The following is a 22,450-nucleotide window of genomic DNA, read 5'->3' as shown; positions in this document are numbered from 1 at the left end:
GCTGAGACAAGTGCCCATTAAATTTACATAGATCCAAGTACGAGTTATGCTAAGGCAGAAGAAAACAGCACACAAGCTGGTTTGGAGATAACAAAACAAGTAATTTGCCTCCCTCCTGACCTTATTATTTCTCACAAATGTCTTTTTTTCTTATTCCAAATAAATTAAATTTTGGCTCCATAGTTCAGCAGATTTTTTTTAATAAATGGGGGGTAATTGCCTTCATATTAATTGTGTATTTAATTTTTGCATCAAATAGTTCTTTGCATTCCGGTCTGGTCTTCTCATAATATCATTATGGTTACATTTACAAAGAAGAATAGACACTCTAATGTTATCGAATGATTTTAGTAGCTTCTAATGGCATAATTTGAAAATCATTTTCAATAACAAGGACAAGCACAACGTGTACAATCTGATCTGCAGCTGAGGAAAACATTTGTAAAATCCAAAGGGAAATTTATGTAAGAAACTTACACAGGCCATGTTCACATAAACAGATCTGACTGTGCATGGTAGGTGGATGGAAGACTGCTTTGAAATAATATATAAACCACTATTATGGTTTATATATTATTTCAAAGAGCTATTATATTTCACTGTTCGCTGTTTTTCGCAGACCTTAACCTGTCAAGTTACCTAAAATTTAAGATCACTAATGTCTAATATCCTCAGGGCTCTGCAAAGCAACAAATCCGTATGAATGAGGCACATCTCTTTGAATCACTAAAATAGCCATATCTTTTGCAAATACCTTGAGAAAGGAATAATCCTTGGATCACCCACATTTAAACCAAGTGTAAAAATTACGTGAACATTTTGAGCATTAGTTTATCCACAGGTGGTGCATTTTTCACAGCATTTTGGCTAAAACTTTGAGAGTCAGCTCATCTGTAGATGAGCTTATCAGTAAATATTATGAGGTAAATTGTTTGGTGCACATAGCAAAATAATAATAATAATAATAATAATAATAATAATAATAATAATAATAATAATAGTTAGAGGGGATCTTGGAGGTCATCTAGTCCAGCCCCCTGCTCAGGCAGGAAGCCCTATACCATTTCAGACAAAAATCCCTTTTGAAATGCTAAAATTAACTGTCAATTAGGAAGGAATAGGAAAGACCTCACCTCTGCTGTTGTATAATAAGCTATACATTCTGTTTTGATTTTAATAGTCACAATGCATGTTCCACATTTCACTTAATTATTGTAAATCATTTTATGTTGCTACTCAGTTGCTAGCTAGGTAAGATCAGAAATGAATCTCCATCTGAATGTATCTCACAGAGTTTTAAAGTCATGATTGACACTAACGGCCTAGCGACTAAGTTAGTATTCCCTGGGTAGAAAATTCTAACAAGTGTTTCTTAAAATGGATGGTCTGTGAAATATTTTTTTTTTGCCAGATATTGAAGACATTTGCAAAAATGTAAAATCATGTCACATTTTTCATTATTTTTTTTGTCAAAAAGTTTTTTTAAATGAAAAATATTTTATTTATATTAATGTTGAATTAGTTTAATACAATATTATTATTTCTTACCTGATTTAATAAATATTCTACAAATGTGTCAATTGTAATTTTTAATACAGTAAATATTAATTTAATCCATACAAACCAAAGCTCACCCCATTAAAATTTAAAAGTGAAAAGTGGTCCCGAGAGCAAAACATTTAAGAAACATTGCTATAAACAATCATGTTTTGGCATGAGAGTGTATTCCCCAAGGTTTATTCCACATTTATAAACAACACCTTTGGAAGAATATTCATAAATGCAGTGAAAGAGGCTTTGGGGGGTTTTCTACAGTTGTTTCTTATAATTTTCAAGATTTGTTATTCAGATCTATAAACTATATTACACTATTCACAGTTGATGTTTGTTCCATGGAGAAGTATCAGTTATTTTTCTGGCATATGAATATTATATCCATGTGGTAGGGGGAAGAATGGCCGGCAACAAATACGTATGATGAAAACCGAAAATGTTACATTTAACAAAGCCTTATATTTACATCAGCCTTAACTAACACATTTCGCTGTTAGCGAAACAAATTGTACCTACAAGCAAAGATTAATTAGTGACTAGCATTTTCACAATAGTGTCCAGGAGAGCAAGGGGCCTTTCCTGCAGCTCAAGAAATATTGCTCTCTTCCTGTCCTTCAGCTGTCAAAAAAAGCACAGAGATACGGACTTTGCTGTTCTCATTTTCAGTACCGGATGTCTCTGCCCCAGCTTCCTGCTGATAGGGATGTTCTAATTCCTGTGCGTAAGGCACATTAAATACGGTAGTTGGTGCATTCCTTCAGCTTTGTTGCTCCTTCCATTTCTGAGTCCCACTCGCTGAAGGGAAAAGATGCAACAGTTGTTGCAGTGATGGGGTGAAGTCCAAGACCAAAAAACATGATGTGATTTTGTGTTTGAGCTCTAACAAATCACATCGATCCGTGTTCACATTTTTGATTGTCCTGGCTTGACTAGGTTGAGAACAAGATTCCTCCCTCCATCTTTTTGGGGAGAGACTACAAAAGTTGTGGCCTCTGAGCAGAGCTAATTAACTTTAGCACAAGGTTTATTTGCTTTTGGGCCCTGGTGTAGTTTTTGGCAGCTATTAAAAGCCAGTACAGTGCTTGGTCTTTCAACAGCTCTCTCCCCCCCCCCATTCCCTTTTCATGATCTTTTCCCATCCCAGAAGGATTGGGGATATGATTGGGTTGTCACATTGTAAAACAATTTTACAATAACCTTCAATACAAACATTAAAACAATTCTATCCTTCTCTTCTTCCTCTGGTCTAGAAAACATTTCTTCAACCACAGCAAACATACTTAGACAGGAGGACAGGCAAAAGAATTATGTCTGAAAGTGGGGAAGAGGGATAGAGAATTTCTAACTTTTAAATTAGGTCTGCATTTTTATTTATTTTACACACCTCTGATTTAAAGGCACCACAGACAGCAACTGTTAGTGAGCCAGTGATGATGATCAGAAAGGCAAGAACATTACCGTATATGCTGGCGTATTAGACGACCCAGCGTATAAGACGACACCCGTCTTTATCGCTGAGCCGCATTCCTAAAACATTGTCTTATACGCCGGAAACTACCAGTATTTCCGGTGTATAAGACGACTCGGCGTATAAGACGACCCCCGCCTTTGGCGCCGAGTTTAGCGCTTCCGGAAATCGTCTTATACGCCGGCATATACAGAATAGGAATCTGTCAACATAAAAATATATAGGTAACAGAGAGCAACTCTTTGCTTTGTCTCTTCGTATGTGTACCATAAGCCTTTGACCAGAAACAAAGTTGAAGCTACTCTCTGAATACAACTGAGCAGGAAATTTCCAGAAGAAAATAAGTGATGTTCCCGTTGGGCAGAACTGGGAGGGGAAGAGAAAAAATATTTTCCAGAATTGCCTCGTAACTTGTTGCTTTCTATGCATCCATTTGAAAGACTGCCTCTCTCCCATGATAGCTACTGGCTCAGCAGGATAGGAAGGCAGGATATGCTGCAGGTCCCATCTGTTAGGGACGTACATTTTGTGGGACCATGAAAACGGGCCTTCTCAGTGGTGGCTCCTTCCCTATGGAAAATCATTTCCCCAAGAAGTACAACTCGGTCTTCATCTTGTAACTTTTCCTAAAGGTTCTGAAGATGTGGTTTAATCAGCGGGCCCAGGGACCCCAAATGAAGAGGGCGCCAATCAAGTGGTTGGTTTGATTGTGTTGCTGCTGCCATATGGAGGAGGTTATATGTTTTTTTTATGTTGTGGATTTTTAATGTTGTAAACCATCTGGAGTTCCCTGTATGTGAGTTGGACAGCCATATAAATCTATTTAATAATAAAAAAATGAAAATCTTCTCTTGATTCAGGGATGCATGTACATGTACACAGAGCTTTTTCATTTCACCTTAAAGCGGCTTGAAAGCAGCTCAGTTGTGTTGCATGGATGGGACAACTGTGGCGGTACAAGCTCAGCCCTCAAGAAACAAATAGGAATGCACCAGAGAGGAATACACAGAGACTGCAGCATCTTCAAATAACCAGTAAATGTTGGACTAATTCAGGACCACTAAGGTCAGCTAACATTATTAGAAACACATTAGTTGTTGAAGCACATTAGATTTCACCCACAGAAAAGCAACTGCACCTCATGCCAGTATACAGGGCTTCCCCATTTGTTCCCACTGCAATATGAACACCTCTTGGCAGGGCTTTTTTTGTCATAGAACACCCAGAATGTAGTTCCGGCACCTTTTTTGAATGGAACCTTGTAGGGTAGGCAAGGCGGGTTGTATGACATATGTGAGTTCTGGCACCTTTTTTTTTTTTTTTACAAAAAAAGCACTGCCTCTTAGCAATCTCTTTGTGGGGGGGGGGGAGGAGAGGAGCATATCTTCATGAGGTTGTCTTTATCTCATTCTCATCACGGTGCAGCTCAAAAATTGCACTTCTTGTTCCAGTGTTAAAACTATGTTTTCCCTTTCAGCAGGTAGTAAGCCTTTGCAGTGCCACTGGGAGTACAATGTGACTGCTACATTAACTTCTTCAGGATCAGATCCAGTGGCGGGATTTAGCCAGTTCGCATCACTTCGGCAGAATGGTAGCTCATTTTTTGTTGCCCAGGCCCAGAATGGACTTCCAGAAGTGGCATCCACATAGAGAACTGGTTGTTCACATATTTGAATTCCACCACTGATCGGATCATGTTTACGCCATGGGCAGGGCAAGTGGGAAAAGCCAATATACAAGTCAAACGAAATTAATTTGTTGCTCCAAGATAGATTGCTTGGAGACATGGAATCTGGATGTGAGTAAAACAAGATGCTCTGAGATTCTTGGAAGTAGGCTTTTCTCACAAACAGAAATAACGGGGACATGAGAATGATGCAACCCAGCACTGCCAAAACATAAGACTACACAAGGGAAACAGTGTGTTGACTAGTGGCCTAAAATTTTCTTCCTTCCACACAGGAAGAAATTTAGTATGATGAAGGCCATCCTGGATCAAAGAAAGAAGAACAGTCAAACAGTTGGAACGAATATAATAAGAAAAATAACTGAACTCAACCAACTGAAAGATAGAGTTGATTACTGCAGATTGATTTCTAATTTGGTTTTGCTCTCTTCTTGCTGTCAAGAAATGTCTTGTGTCCTGCCTTGTCAAATTAAAATTTATTTATATCTACTTCAGGACTAACGGATTCATATTATCCTGACTTCAGAAAGAATAAGGTAAGGTATGTTCTTGTCCTTTATGTTAATTGGTTTTTCAGAAAAGTGTGAGCAACAATGAGTAGTGCATTTTTAAAAATATCACTGGGCAATCTTTTCTGCCTGAGGAGCCATGCAGTTGGCAGTTTGGATATCAGTAGTCATATACTGGTATGTATGCAGACATATATGAGCATCCCCATTCAAGCATCACCTTCTTATCACACAAAGTCTATTGCATGCACATTTCCTTCCTTCCTTCCTTCCTTCCTTCCTTCCTTCCTTCCTTCCTTCCTTCCTTCCTTCCTTCCTTCCTTCCTTCCTTCCTTCCCTCCCTCCCTCCCTCCCTCCCTCCCTCCCTCCCTCCCTCCCTCGGACTTAAAAGCATCCAGTTTCAACAAGCCAGTTGATCTGTGGGCACCATCGTTTTTCTCTCTCTCGCCTCTGGCAGTGAGAAATCGGTCATCTGTTTCCTACCTGCCATTGATCATGCTGATCAGATGGCTGGTGATAACACCGGGACTACTGCAGTCCTCAAGGTGTGCCATTTGCAATGATGGCCATAGCAGATACATCTATAGTTGAAATATTAAGAAAAAAACATAAGCCTATCCGATTCAGTATTCTGTTTTCCATACGGATTACTTAAATGTCTATATAGGAAGACCACAATCAGGCTACAAAAAACACAGTATGTATATTGAGCAATATCTGATATGACTGGGGAAAAGTAGATTTAACTAGTAATGACCACTAAGAAATAGCATTTCTTCATTTATTTAATATAGTCATCCATCTCACATATGTGACTCTGAGAGGTCCCTGGTGGTCACTGAGCTTGGCTGTTTTCTTGCAGATGTTTCATTACTGATGATGTTACCTACTTGGGTTAATGAAATGTCTGTAAGAAAACAATCAAGCTCAGAGAGCACAAAGGAGTCCTCAGGCTGTGCAGAGAGTGGTGGTGATGATTGCAGAAAAGATTATTGGATGTTCACTTCCTTCTATCCAGGACCTAGCATATAAGCGCTGTTTAATGAAGATCGACAATATTGTCATGAACGCTATACATCCTTTCCATGACCGGTTTTCTTTATTACCTTCTGGGAGTAGGCTTCATGCTGTCTGAAGCAGAACAAATATATTCTGTAATAGCTTTATAAATAATAGTAACAACCTTGTTAATTCTTCAGACTTTTTTCTCCCACTATGTACAGGTAGTCCTCAACTTACGACCACAATTGAGCCTAAAATTTCTGTTGTTAAATGAGACACGTTAAGTGAATTTTGCCCTATGACTTTTCTTATCTCAGTTAAGTGAATCACTGCAGTTGATAAGTTAGTAACCTGGTTGTTAAGTGAATCTGGCTTTCTCATTGACTTTCTTTGTCAGAAGATCACAAAAAGATGATCACATGACTTTGGGTCACAGCAACGGTCATAAATATGAACCAGTTGCCAACCATCTGAATTTTAATCACATGATCACAGGGATGTGGAAAGGTCATAACTATGAAAAATGATCATAAATCACTTTTCTCAGTGCCGTTTTAACTTTGAATGGTCACTAAACGAACTATTGTAAATCGAGGACTACCGTATATGCCAGTGTATTAGGCGACCCGGCGTATAAGACGACCCCCGTCTTTATAGCCGGGCCGCATTCCTAGAACGTCGTCTTATACGCCGGAAACTACCAGTATTTCCGGCATATAAGACGACTCGGCGTATAAGACGACCCCCGTCTTTGGCGCCGATTTCAGCGCTCGCGGAAGTCGTCTTATACGCCGGCATTTACGGTACTTGTATTCAGAATGGACTGTGATTAATATACGTATGTATGTGTGTGTGTGTATATGCTCCTAGACTGGAGCGAAACGCAGAGCAGATTGCTTTGTATTTGGTAAACAGGGTACTCAACCCAACATATATACACGCACATACACATACACACCCACACACATATATGTATATGTTAACAAATAAAAGAAAAAATGAACATCAGGATATAATAAACCAGCCTGTTTAATATAAACAAGCCTGTGGTTAGGAAGAGTCACTAAGCCAGTGGTTCTCAATCTTTCTAATGCCGTGACCCCATAATACAGTTGCCCATGTTGTGGTGACCCCCAGGGGCGTGGTCAAGTGGGTGTGGCCACCAAGTGACCACAACCAAAATAGCTCTCAGAAAAACACATGTGGATATGTTTCTCAGGCGAAGGGATATGTTTCTCAGTTTCTCAGTGTGTAATAATTTCAGAGATATGCTACTTGTTATGAGAACATGTAAGCCAGTGACATTAAGTACCATATCCATGCAATTTGTTTTATGGTCCATTTTATAATCCCTGGTGTTCAGCTGCCAGAAAACTCTCGTGGTTTTTTTTTTCTTTCCTGTACAAGGGATCTTGGAGACTATCCCTCTGGGATAGTTGGAAGGCCTGGAAATGGGAGACACTGTCTTTTGTAGTGTTTCTTCTCTGTCCTAAGCAGGTGGAGAAAGGAGAAATTGGGTTCTTGGGAGCTCTGCTATAGGATGTCTCCCCAATCTACATGCTGGCTGGGGAATTCTGGGAATTGAAATGCACACATTTAAAGTTGCAGAGACTGAAAACTACAACTATACATGAAGGGATTGGGAGAGCTCATCTGCCAGCATGAAAGAGTCATCATGATGCCAATGTTACTCTATTATAGATCTTCAACCTGGCCCAAGCAGAAGATGAGGTGGAGACCTGACCCAGATCCTGAAGGCCTAGTTCTGGATGGGGAGAAATAGACTTAAACTGAATCCCAGCAAGGATGCGTTTGTGGTTTGGTTTGGTTTTGTACCACATTGTCTGGACTCTGGTAGAATTCCATCCTAACTAGGCCAGGGTTTTTTTTTGTGGTCCCAAGGCAAGATTGCTCAGGTACTGCTGTTGCCTGTAAAATCTTTATTTTTTAAAGTGTCCCTTTTGACTTCTTTAGGTACAGGTAGTCCTCATTTAGTGAGTGCCTCATTTAGTGACCATTTGCAATTAAGATTGTGATAAAAAAGTAACTTTATGACCAATCATTGTATTTACAATTTTCACAGATATGCAAAGGAAAGCTGAAGTATGATCATAAGTATAATCACTGTTTCACTTAGCAACTGCTTCCCTTAGTGTACACGGACTGGAAATATTCCCTGAGTTCCTTTTCTTTCTGATTTTTGATTATAGTCATCTTCCACGGCCTTATTCAAACATTGCCCTTCAGCCAGCATGAGGCAGGAAGTGTATGTTTAATATTTATCGAGTAAATGGGAGGGGGACAAAGCATGAGAATGTTTATTGTGGTGTTTATTGCTATGCAAAAGGGGGGATGGGGCGGGGGGGAATAATTTTTTTTTCTTAAAGCAACACCACTGTCAAGCCCCACGGGGCTTGCCATTCACGGGGGGAGGTGACACACAACGGAGCCCGCAGCTGCCGACCTGCGTTTCAATGCTGGTCGCCACATCGGAGCAAGGAAGCCGCCAGCGCCATCACAGCCATCACAGGAGGGAGGTGGGATGGGGCTCCCGAGCGCCGACGAGGCAGCACCCTGAGAGATGACCGGGCCGGGCTCGGCTTTCCCACGGCGAGAGGGGCCGCCGGGAAGAACCAGTTCTGAGAGGAAGAAGCGGAGGACCAAGGCGGCAAGGATGGTGACCATGTCTCTTCAGTCCACCGCTGCCTCCTCCTCCTCCTCCTCGGAGACTCGGAAGTTCACGCAGGCGCTCAGCAAGCCGGGCACAGCCACCGAGTTGCAGCAAAGTTTTTTGCTGCTTTCAGACAGACCCGCCAGCTGGGTGGGCGGGGCAGGGGTCTGGCCAACCATCTACAAGCAGGACAGGGCTGGGATGAGCGACTCAGGGTGGCTGCTGCCCCCTCGTTCCAAGCAAGCAAGGGAGGAAGGGGTGCAGGGGTCTCTGAACCCACCGGAGGTAAGAAAACCACCTGCTCCACTCGAGGGTCCTCCCGGATTCGCCGCCTGCCCTTCGCCGCCACTCACCACAAGAACGTAACCCTACACCACTTCGGAGACAGCCCTCTATGCGAGTTTCCTTCCAGAAAGAGCCCCGCCAGGCACGAGCAACCCGTCCGCTCCCTTCCTTCCACTTTCCGCCCCGCTTCCCTCCGCAGCCCTCAGGGTTAGACACAGCGCACCCCCTTCGCCTCTGACCCTCCGCATCGGCCCTTGGCCCTCTTCCTTCGCCCAACCCTGGCCCAACTTCGGCTGGCTCCGAGCGGAAACTGTGCCGATCCCTTCTTCCCCCCCACTCCGCCCCAGCCAGGGCAGCCCAAGAAATGGACCGAGCCTGCTCCAATCGAGCCAAGGTTTTTCTTTCGCTCCTTCTTTTCCCTTCGCTTCTGTAAAACCAGATCTCTCTCTTTCTCCCCCTTCCCTCCCCCGCCCTTCTCTCCCCGTTTCCCCTTTTAAAAAATAATAATTAAAGCAGGGCAAAGAATCAAGGTGCTTGAAACTTACCACTTTTGCTTGTTCTCTCTCTTGCTTTCTGCCACGTGCTCTGAAACCGAAACTTCCTAACTTTATATTGGAAAAAGCTGTGCATGTGCAAAGAGGAGGGAATAAAGAGCACAGCTAGGGAAAAGGGAAAAAATGGCGGATAGTGCTGTTTGGCGACCCCCATGAAATGGTCGTTCGACCCCAAATGGGGTCGCGACCCATAGGTTGAGAACCGCTGCACTAAGCTTTCATCCGGCCAAAAAACTGCCGGCGTCATCAGAGTTAGAATAGTAGGAGATCGGGAAGGCAGCTCATATAGCCTCCTGCCTCTGCGCCCGGCTCCTTGAGCATGTCATCAGCTCGTTGATTGCATTAATCCGTATCACGCAGAGTTGTTCCGCATCAGGCAAACTGTCCTTGGCTCCACTGGTTGTTTTACGATCCTCAAGTGTGCGTGTGCAAGCACTTGGAGGGCGGCTGTCAATCCGTCCCTTCGCCCAGTCCCTCTCCCTCCCAGGGCCATTATCCTTCCCCACCCCAAGGCCGCTGTCGTAATTCCTCCGCCCCAGTCCTGCAACAAGCAGCTGTTCCGGCATTTCTGCTGTTTTCCCCCTCCCTCCCCCTCCTTCCAGATCGCCTCAGCACTTCTGTCCCTGGCTTAGGGCCATTTGGTCCATCATCTCAGTCCATGGGAGCCTTGGTTGTCCCATCTATAGAGCCATCATCCCAATTATGTAAAACGCTGTCATCTTCTTCCTTAGAGATCGTGCCTGTCTCATCCATCATTCTATCAGCCCAATCCTTCCAAGGAAGAGTTAAATGTCTTCTCAGCAGGCCGTGGTACTGTTTTCCCCATCTCCTGTATGTATATATATACATGTACAGTATATGTATGTGTATGTGTATATATATATATATATATATATATATATATATATATATATATGTATGTATATGTATGTACGTATATATACACATATGTATGTATATATACATGTATGTATGTATGCATATGTATATGTATGTGCAAGTATGTGTATGGTTAAATTAAGTACTTTTAACAGCAGGCATCAGAATTTCATTTTTGTAATATGTGCCAGTGTGTTCACAGAAAAAAGTGACAATCTTTTCATATCTTATCTTATCTTAGTTCAACCCTAAAATACAAATATTCTCCTTTATTGATATGTGACTTTATTTAACTCTAATTAAGTTGTAAGAGAGAATAACACTTCAGTGCTTTCTCTAGCTGTTGAGTAAAAGAGTAGGGACTATTAAAAATATCCAAATACTTTCAGTTGAGCATATGATGCTGCTATGATTTATTCATTCTCTCCTCCTCCCAGTAAGTATTTATTTTGATGTCTTGAGATTAACTCTTATCACAAGCCTTGTATAAAAAGGCTGTGGTGTTTTGACTGATGTTAATTGAAGGGAGCCCCAACTAGCTCTCCTTCCTATAATCCCATCTGTACACATGAATCCAGCCTTGTATTTTCTTTTTCCCAATACGGATCAGATTTACTGTTTCCATCTGTAAAATGTCACGCACTTCTCTAACATAAAAGGAAAAATGCATACATATTAATGCACTGGCAGTGGCAATAATCCTTCCTATAGCACTAATTCTGCAAGGATTTGCAGACTAGATCTTGGGACACAACATTTTTAGAAATTGAAACTGTCTGGCTGAGATTGTCGAACATTTTAAAATGAAGAACATAAGGAATCAGATCACATATTGTTATCATCTGGAGACTGTATATATTCATTTAGTTTTTCAATTACATGCATGAATTCAAGTTGAAAAGGTTTAGGAAAACACAAAACTGCAACGCAACCCAGTAATGAATTTAGCTGTGCCCTTCCATTTACTAAATTGAGAATTCTTCCCCCCCCCCCACACAAACCCTGTTTTGAACTCCTATGTAATTTAATGTAATTTTGTCCAACATTATACTGTATTCACCACAGGTAGTCCTTTTTTAGTGACCATTCAAAGTTACAAAGGCACTGAAAATAAGTGATTCATGACCATTTTTCACACTTATGACTGTTGCAGCAACCCATGGTCATATGATCAAAATTCAGATGCTTGGGAAGTGACTCATATTTATGATGGTTGCAGTGTCCTGGGGTGGCATGATCACCGTTCGCAAACTTCTGACTAGTCAATGGGGAAAACCAGATTCACTTTATAACTGTGTTACTAACTTAACAACTGCAGTGATTCAGTTAACAATGGTGGCAGAAAGGTCGTAAAATGTGGCAAAACCCATTTAATAACTGTCTCCCTTAGTAATTTTGGGCTCAGCTGTGGTCGTTAAGTCGAGGACTTATGTGTACTGCTCTTGATTTCTCATTACTGTTTTACTATTTTACCATTTTAATATTTGTATGGACAAGTGTATTTTATTCTGTATGGTTTTAATTTATTTTACTGGTTTTGCGCTTTTTTCAAAATGTGATCTTCAGCAACAAATAATTAAAAAAAAACCAGCATGTAAAGCGAGTACAAGCAACTACAATTTTGCAAATTAAACTGATGCAGTGTGACATTGGTTCTTGTAACGGAGATTCTTTGATGCAGCACCCAAAGGGGCAAAACATAAATTTGAGGAAAACACCCTCAAATCTAGCCCGTTAGAGATAAACTGCTGCCTTGGTTTTGGACTGTATATAAAGGTAAAGGAGTCCCTGCGGATTTTACGCTGCTAGTCGTTGCCGAATCTAGGAGGCGATGCTCATCTCCATTTCAAAGCCATTGAGCCAGCACTGTCCGAAGACATTTCTATGGTCATGTGACCAGCATGATGTCATGGAGCAATGTTACCTTCCCACTGAAGTGGTACCTATTTCTCTGCTTGCACTTGCATGCTTTCGAACTGCTAGGTGGACAGCAGCTGGGACCAGGATGGGAGCTCACCCCATCACGTGGCAGTCAGTCTTGAACCTGGACTGCCGGCTTTCCAGCCGACAAGCCCAGCATCTTAACCACTGGGCCAACATGTTCCCCTTGGATGTATATAAAGAGACATAAATGATAGTTGCTTATCTCACAAATGGCAACTCAATTCAGACTGCAGAAAGCATGGAGGAGATTCAAAGTCTTCTCAGAGACTCCGCCTTAATAAATTTACCAACAAATGAGGATTGGGGTTTCTAATACTATACTTTAGCCCTAATCCTTGTATTAACATACAAACATTCCTGACATCTGTATAATTCTTGCTTTCCTTAGCGTGCCCCACAGTAAAAGGCTTGAGATTAATTTAAACATGTCTCACCAGAACAAGAGGCTGCTTAAAATGATGTACAGAATTAATGAGGCACGAACATTACGTTCAAAGAAACTAAATGCTTTGTTAAGCAGATAAAACATTTTGCTGGAAGTTCAAAAATAAGGCGATTCCTGAATAGGCTTCTCTCAGATGATAGCTTTGTCACCGTGTCCTCCTATTAGCATTCTATAAAATGTTTGTGTTCTTTCTCGGATATTTTTTTCCACTACATTAAATCCTTCTTCATGTGTGTAATATTGTTGGTATACTCTTGCCTACAGTAGTCCATTGGGTAATTTTCTTCTTGGCTCCAGTGACTTTTTCATTACTATATTATAATAGCCAGAATATATGTAATCTTATGTACTGTAACGATACATTGTTTTGACTGTTTTTTGCTTAAATTAAATATTAGGACTCACCTGAGAAAGGTCTTGCAGACCAACAGAGATAACCAATGAGATGGCCAGATCACAGAGTTTACTCTACACCACGCAAAACTGTTTCTGGGTCCTTCCTGTTTGATCCCAACAGGAAGTCATCTGTGTAGCAACATCATTCATGAGTGTACAGGAAACAAGAGACACTTGTCATTCTTATCTGTCTGCAGTTTCTCCCACCTACTTTTTTCTTCTCCCTTCTTGTAGCTACTGATTTATAGTAATAATGAAGACCATGGATTCCCCAACCATTATACAACTTTGAAACTGCCAAACTTGTCTATGTTGGAAAAAATTTCTATAGAAAATTTGGATTTTGAAAATGTTTTGACTGAATAGTGACTTTCTCCAAATATCAAGAAGTGGGCTGAGGATTTAATAACTGTCCTTACAATTCAGCTACTGATTATTACATGCACTGTCACAAATATTTTCAGTATAATCCAAAAAAGAACTCAAAATTCAAATCTTTGAATTTAAAGAATTCAAAACAGAAATGTTCTACCTAGCACACACAGCGGTTTTGAAGTTTTTTTTTTTTTTGAAAAATAACTCCTCAAAAATGTAGTGTTAGTATAAATCATCAGTACAACATTCATTCCTCTTGTTCCTACTAGTAATGTATTACAATCAATCTCAGTGTTGCTTCAGAGGGGCAAACGAGAGAAAATGTGAAAGGGAAATTGCTCATCTCAAAGCATTCGTATTCTTCCAGAAATTACTTGCTTCCTCTTTAAGAACTAGCTCTTAAACCAACGTCCTACTTAATTGCATTTCTTCTCTTCTCTTCTCTATGGATGCATATAAAATTAAAAAAAGGACGATTTACAAGGATTAACCCAGAAAACATGCAAATTATGCAAATATCCATTAGAAATGCCATTTAAGCAGTATAAAGCAGTTTATACAGCAGTGTAAACTAAGACTTCTAATAATAGAGGCCTAAATCCAGCAGTATAAACCATCTGTGAGATACAGTCTGACAGATAAAGCATGATCTGTCCAAGGAACTGCTCTTTGTCTTCACAGAAGCAAGAGCACTTTTCTAAAACTATCACTGCCATCACAACAAAAACAGAAGCAATAACTCCAGGGTCCCCAACTAGATTGTATCCGGTTAGGAACTGGGTCGCACACCTGGAGGTGAATTGTAGGTTTTATGTCCTGGGCCTGCTGAGTCATTCAGCAGGTGCAGGAGGCTGCAGAGAGGCCAGGGCAGATATGTGAATGCTTGGGACCAGACAGGCTGTCTCCCACCTTGTGTGCATGCTCAAGGCGGGAGAAATGCCTTGAATTGATTGGCTGATGCTGTCCCTGCAAAGGGGTATAAGAGCAATTCGCGCCATTTTGTTTTTTTTTGGTTCTGTTGTGAATGGAATAAAGACAAGACTGTTTGTTACTCCTGCTCGTCTCAATGCCTCTTACTTGGAAACAGAACAGTAGGCGAGCGAACAAAAGTGAAACCATCCCCCCCCCCCAAGCCCATGGAAACATTTTCTTCAATGAAACCAGTTCCTGGTGCCAAAAAGGTTGGGGACTGGTGAAATAATTTAATTTGCCACTATGCTTTTTTGCCACACGTTGTGGGCTAGGGTTAATCAAATCAGAGTTTTATTCCAATAGAGGAGAATATCTGTAGCTCAGGGTTGAAATGAGGGGTCCTTGGTGTTCTCTGAGCCTGGTTGTTTTCTTGCAGACGTTTCACTACCCAAACTAGGTAACACCATCAGTGCTGGTAGGGAACAGAATGAGAGCAAACCCCACTCCCTACCAGCACTGATGATATTACCTAATTTGGGTAATGAAATGTCTGCAATAATCAAGCTCAGGAAGCAATAAGGAGTTTGTTCATCTCTCTCTTCTTTCTCTAAAGCTTACAACTTAATTTCTAATCAAATAGCTCTTATTTATTTCTTGGGTCAGCCCACATCTTTGAAGGAAATCTTTTTGATTACTCTGAGTGGTTGGGACATTATTAAGAATGAGACATCATTGAATTCCAACTAATAATAGATAGACTATCAGCAGTGAAAGGTCTTACCGAGACCATAGCCTTTGCATGACTTTGTATGAGCTATCCTATGCCTTACTGCTAATTATTGGAGAACTCTTTAAAAGTATAGGATGCTTCTTCACTATGGCCCTTTTGCAATATGCATAATAAAACATTTACAAATTTAGGATATGTCTGGTATAGTGGAAAACAGGAGATCCATTCTTCCCTTGAGCACAGTTGAGTGACTTTGGGACAGTCATTCTTTGGCAGTCCAACCCACCACACAGGATAGTTATGATGAAGAAAAAAGGAGGCATGAGCATTAGGTGTGTTGCTTTTAACTGTACAAAATAAACATGGGACATATCCGTCCATCCATCCATCCATCCATCCATATTTCATGTTTCTGACTGGATCAACAAAGGAAATCCCTCCACAATTGTTACAACTACTCAGATAAACAATACAAATTTCAGGAAGGAGTAAATGTCAGAGATACATGTATTGATTTGTTTCTCTTTGCTTAATTTCTATTCTCAAACTGAAAGTAAGAGAAGATGCACGCTATAAAACTACTGCTGGAGGAGGAAGCTGGCAATCCAACCACCACACAGATACTGCCAGGACGTAATGACAAAATTAACCAGGCTGCTACTTACTGGCACCACAGGGTAATACTATAAATAACATTCTAAAATGTACAATCCTACCATCTGGATCTTTTTAAAATGGCAGCAGTGCTGCAATTGGACTTGGTTCTAAATAAAATAGCAGAATGTAGAAAAACCATATTATTCTTGGGTTTGATATAAATCAAAATATGGTAAATCAACATATGTTTCTGTTGTGGTGCTTGCCTTCTAGAATGAGTTTCATGAAGATTTGGATAGCCTCCCCAACTTTAGAGTGTAGGGTAGATGCTAGCAGAGTTTGATATATATGCTGTATATGTGGTAATGTGCTCTGGATTGCTGTTCTGTTATTTCCCTTATTGTATCCTGTATTTACAGTACTGTATTTGCATTCTGTTTTCATATGTGAGCTGCCTACAGTTGCTCTGTCACTGAAGAAATAAAGAAGTATATATAACAGAAAGAAGCTGAAATCCAAGTGTATATATTCAATACTCATTTTACATGACAGAATGTAAGTTCCAAGTTCTGATGACAGAACTGGTGGCTTAATTACTGCCCTTTTTTGCAACTTTGTTTTCTGTCTTCCTCTGCAACAAATTATTATTTTTATTATTATTTTTAAAATTTATAAGCCGCCCCACTCCCGATGGACTCTGGACGGCTAACAATAAAAAACACATAAAACATAACAAAACAACAATACAAAAACAATCATCCAGGGGTAAGGTTTTATAAACCCCAGGCCTGCCGGAAAAGCCAGGTCTTAAGTAGCTTACGGAAGACCAACAGGGTGGGAGCGGTCCTCATCTCCGGGGGGAGCTGATTCCAAAGCGTGGGCGCCATCACAGAGAAGGCCCTGCTCCGCGGCCCCGCCAAATGGCACTGCTTGGCCAACAGGGCCTGAAGGAGGCCCAGCCTGTGGGATCTAACCAGACGTAGGGAACTATGAGGTAGTAGACAGTCTCGCAAATAGCCTGGCACTGAGCCATATAGGGCTTTAAAGGTAATGACCAACACGTTGAATTGGACCCGGAGACCAATAGGCAACCAGTGCAGCTCACGGAGGATAGGTGTAACGTGGGTGTATCGAGGAGCACCCACTATCACTCGCGCAGCTGCATTCTGGACCAACTGTAGTCTCCGAATACTTTTCAAGGGTAGCCCCATGTAGAACGTGTTGCAGTAGTCCAAACGTGAGGTGACAAGGGCGTGAGTGACTGTAAGGAGAGCCTCCCGGTCCAGGTAGGGTCGCAACTGGTGCAACAGGCGAACTTGTGCAAAGGTCCTCCCAGCCACAAACCAATGGATCTTTGCAATTCATTTGTTTATATACACCACACAACTGACAAAATTAAAAAAAAGTACTGGAATTTCAATTTTAAAGTTTCCATTTTTAAAATACCATTAAAAGATTCTAGGAGAAAACCATTCAAAGGTACAATTCTTAGACATGGATAAACTTACCTACACTAGTTGGAAATATGTCCTCGTTGTTGATCTGCACCTCAATCCAGTCCATCAAAAGATTCATATACTGGGGCGCTGGTAATGCTGTAGGTTTCTTGTACTTTAGGTCATCCTGCCACCGGTATTCATACTTAGGCCCACCTGACATCACCGGGCAGGTTCTCTCTGTGCAGAACTCACAGATAGTTCCATAAATCAGGTTGATCCTGTTGAAAAAGTCAACTACGTGAACAGCAACCCAATCGCTTAGATCTTCTCCAGTGGGCAGCTGCACAGCTGCCTTCAGGTCCACTCCAGAGTTGAGTGAGGCTTGTGCTCGGTTGTGAAGCTCAAACCTCTGGGTCCCAGGTTCAAATTTCCGTTTGGGGCGGAACGTCTTGTCCTTATTAAAAACTTGCTTGAGTGCAATGGACATGTCTTCTAACTTCCAAACTCCAACAACACTGAGGCACTAGAATAATGGTATTCTTATATATAGATATATAACTATATATATTTCCAGAGGGAGGGGATTTCTCCAAGAGAAATCCTTAGATTGCTAGGTGTCCTGATTTGACGTTTTCTTAGATAATGTCATATTCCTAAAAATTCAAAGAGAAAAAAAATAACAACAAACTACAGGTCAGTGCTAAAAATGACTCCTGACAATTTACTAGAATTTGTTTTATTTGAAGGCCAAAGTAGTTAAAGTGCTAGTATTTAACTCATGATTGTAAAGCTCTGAACAAATCACAATTTTATTTATCAATAAAGTTGCTTTGCATATATCAAAATATACAGTTTTACAGGGATTTATACTGTTAAGCAATAATGCCATTTAACAATAATGTTAAATTGGCAAGAAAATGGCTCCTGTGTTTTAATTTTCCCCAGTAGAAACACAGTCACACCGATGCACATATAAGCACTTTGAAAATTTCACAACAGGAACATTTTTATTCCATTCCATCTGCAGTTAGAGTCAACATCCAGTTACTACTAATCTTAATATCTGAAAGGGAAAGTTGGAGACGTTAAAAGGAACAGGGCAAAATGCTTGAAAAAAACGGATTCCTGTCCTCAGTAGTTTCTCACATTGTAGCATGAAAAAAAAGGTGAAAAAAGAAGACAGCTTTATCTATTTCAGCCCCAATTGTTTGCTGTTCTCTTGGATGGTTCTTGTTTTATCTATGGTTACAAGAAGTCTTTGGCTTATAACCATTTGTTTAGTGACAGTTCAAAGTTACACGGGCCCTGAAAAAAGTGACTTAAGACCAGTTTTCACACTTACGGCCGTTGCAGCATCTCCATGATCATGTGATCAAAATTCGGGCGATTGGCAACTGGCATGTATGTATAACAGTTGCACTGTCCCAGGGTCATGTGATCACCATTTGCGATCTTCTTAGCTGGCTTCTGACAAGCAAAGTTAATGAAGTAAGCCAGATTTACTTAATGACCACATGATTCACTTAACCCCTGTAGTGATTTGCTTAACTGCAGGAAAAAAGGCTGTAAAATCAGGCAAAATTTGCGTTAACAGCCACCTTGCTTAGCAACAGAAATTTGGGGTTGAATTGTGGTTGTAAGTCAAGAGATACCTGTATTATTTTTTGCTGGTTTAAACTTTGTCAATTTGTTTGGGAATTGGATAGCCTAAAATTTTAATAAGAGATAAGTCCAAATCAGTCTTTACTATGCTTCAATGACACTTTTTTTAATAGGGAGGAAGAATGATCTGTTTTTCACTTTAATAGTTTCCAATCATGATTTGAACTTTGGATTTCCCCTGCTGGAGAAGTGTAAAAAAGGGAAAGATAAATACTCAAAATCTTTAACTGTAGTGCTAGGGAGCATCTGTATGGAATTACTTCAATATCTACATTAAGGAAAAAGTAAGTGGTAATACAAGGAAATATTCTGACATCATCAGATTCTTGGTGGTTTACTTACCAAGTATAGCTTAGTAATTTCATTTGTGGCACTTAACGGGCTTATTTATTTATTAAATTATGCCTGATCTGTGGTTTGGTTTTAGAAAGAACACCAATATTTGTGTGTGTGTGTGTGTGTGTGTGTGTGTAGCTATTGTTTTATATTGTCATTATGTACAACTTGAAATATTATGCTAATTGCGGTTTTAATCAATTGGTTGTTTATTTTGCATTGTATTTCTTATTGTTTTCTCTGGAAAGCGAAAGACAGTTGAAAAGACAAGACACTTAATAATAACAGCAATCACAATTTTAATGCATTAATTCTGGAGACGTTGTTTTGAAGTTTTTTTGCTGTCCCTTGGGATATAAATCAGTTGACTCATCAAAATTTATAGTTCACCAACCACAAAGAATATAATTGAAGACAGAGCTGTGAAAATAGTAGATGACAACTAGTAAATGAAAAAAATTATCTTTTCTCCCCCCTTTCCATTTAAGGAAACTGAAGGGAAAACATGCACATACTCACACGCACACAAACCATTTGACTTTCACGGGATTCTGAGATCATTCCAAACCTCTTTCTAATGATAGTATTTTTTTTAAAAAAAGGCAAGCCTGTTTTGTAAATATCACTATTTTTTCTTCCTTTCTTCTCTATATAAACTGAGATCCTGCCATTTTCTATAAACTTGTTTCTTATAATTTATAGAATTTAGTAGAAAATAGATGCTACTGCAACCCAAATTCTAGATGTTCTGCAATCAACTAGATTTATTACACTTGACCTTACACATACAGACTTCCTATTGGCTATGTTAGTTCATAAAACACCTTATATATTTAGCCTCAGAAAGGATATAGTACGTGTTAACATAGTTCCAAAGGAAATCCATGTACCCTGGGGTCAAGCAGTTTTACCAGCAATTAAATAATAAGTTTTGTTGATTTTCATTCTCACCTCAAGATGTTGTCATGACTTTTCCCCTCCTATTAATCATAATATCACTATTTAGATAGGCTAGACAGTCCCAAAGGAAGAGCAGCAAAATGCCAACAATAGATCATAGCAAAATTGTAGAATCTGTCTTAAGCAGCAGTTCAGGAAGATAAGTTACTTATTAGTTCAAAAGTCCAATGTAATTGAAGCTCACTGGTGTGTTCTGTCGTATTGAGACTAAAAGGACTTGAATGCAAAATTAATCATTAGATCCCTAAAAGAATGACAAATTCATGTGAAATGAGACATTGACATTTAAAAAAACCAATTGAGAAAGGATGTGTGTAGATCTGTTTTCTACCATTATTAGAATACTGGCCATCAAATATTGTTCATCTATCATTCTGGCCATCAAATGTTGTTCATCTATCGTTCTGGCCATCAAATATTGTTCATCTATCGATTCCTTGATGCTACTTCAGGCAGATGCTGCAATCTCAAAGCCGAGTAACAACAGCAAAATTGCCTATGGTTAAATGGCTAGTACTTTGAGATGACAAAAATTCTCATGAAATATAATGGGAAGTTTGCACAGGTGCTATGGATACCAAGGGTAATTCTATCACAGCTTCTTTTAAAATTCAGCAGTCCTTAGATGACTAGATTTTCTTCTAGAAACATGTAAAGTGGAAGATTATGACTAAGCTTAGCTTCCTTCATAGCCTTTTTCAGGTTAGGGTTTCTGTTTTTATTGCTGCTGCCAGATCCTTAAATTTCCTCCAGTATCAGAGAGTGGTTTCCTAAAAAAAACCCACTTTGGAGTAATGGTGAAAGTGTTGGCCTTGAAACCAGGATATTATGAATTCTTGTCCTGACTTAGGCATGAAAGCTGGCTGGTTGACTATAAGCCAACCACACTCTTTCAGCCCAAAATACTTGTGAGGAGAAAGGAGTATTAGATATGTTTGCCACCTTGAGTTACTTATCAAGTAATAAAGATGGGATAAAAATCGAATAAATAAAAGTGAATAAATAGGCCACAAAATGAAGGAATGGGACAAAGGAGGAATCCAATCCAATTTTACTACTCTTTATTTTACTTATGGATTTCCAAAGATAAAAATAATGTGGCTAGAAACTCTGATAATATCTTATGTGTACCCAAAAATAATAAATGAAACCATATGGTTTTTACTATGACACTGCATGCGACCATATAGAGCTTTTTACATATTTTTCATGCAATCATATGAACATTTAACCAGATAAAAATATCTGTTACGGAAGGAAAAGACACCAACAGTATATTACCTCATCCTTCCCAAAAGGGGGGAAAAGCATAGCCATTGTGTACTTCTGACTGCAACAATTATTTAGAGTTCTACAGATGCTGCTATATTAGCACTTGACCTTTGTTTCATGCTTATTAACAATTAGACAACCTCTCTTGTGTCTGGACTGAATACTCTAAGGCCACAAGTGACACAGTTACCCGAGGCTATGGGAACTGTGAAACAATCTGTGTCATTATTTCAAAAAGTGCTTGTATAAGCTGGTACCTCCTTCCACTAACAGGAAAAACCAACTATTTTGACAACACATTGTTTGTGGAATTGCCTATGCCAATTCTGAGAGGCAGAAATGCTTTATATTGGTTTGGTTCTTTATCTTGTTCAAATTCCACTTACTGGATCAGGAACAAATCTCCTATTTCAGGATACAACTTTACCCTGCCCTGCCAAAAGATTTTATACCCAAATACTTTTTAACCCTTGACTCTTCATCTTTAAATCCAACTTGTGTCACTTAAAGCATGAATAATAATTGCTGATAAAAAAGGAAAACATCACATTATAATACACATCTCATTGGTATCTTTTCAATATTTAAATTTTATTGTGCTTTATTGATCTAGGTCAGACATGTCAAACTTGCGATGTCATGTGATGTCGCGCAATGTATCGGAACAGTTTTGCCATTGCCGGCAATGGGGTGGGTGCAGCTTCCGCATGATGCGCCTGGCCTGCAGGCCGGCAGTTTGACACCCCTGATCTAGGTGAAATGTTACTATATAT

At 39.9% G+C, this 22,450-nt stretch overlaps 1 protein-coding gene across 3 annotated transcripts in view; it reads right to left on the bottom strand.

Moving 5' to 3' along the window:
• MOB3B (MOB kinase activator 3B) overlaps nucleotides 1–22,450 on the bottom strand; it is an 89,642-nt gene that overhangs the window by 33,912 nt on the left and 33,280 nt on the right. For 2 of the 3 annotated variants that reach the window (XM_039347813.1, XM_039347814.1), the window contains exon 2: nucleotides 17,517–18,100. In XM_039347813.1, the coding sequence (XP_039203747.1) occupies nucleotides 17,517–17,934 (418 nt within the window). In that variant the 5' untranslated portion in view covers nucleotides 17,935–18,100. Of the gene's footprint in view, nucleotides 1–17,516; nucleotides 18,101–20,396; nucleotides 20,548–22,450 lie in introns of those variants that run through there. The other variant, XM_039347815.1, reaches the window with a different exon arrangement.

Source organism: Crotalus tigris, unplaced genomic scaffold (assembly GCF_016545835.1).
Source record: "Crotalus tigris isolate CLP2741 ecotype Arizona unplaced genomic scaffold, ASM1654583v1 scf7180000018101.4720394464:4744507, whole genome shotgun sequence".
NCBI lineage: Eukaryota > Metazoa > Chordata > Lepidosauria > Squamata > Viperidae > Crotalus > Crotalus tigris.
The sequence above is the reverse complement of the archived record's forward strand: the minus strand, read 5'-3'. Positions and strand labels throughout refer to the sequence as shown.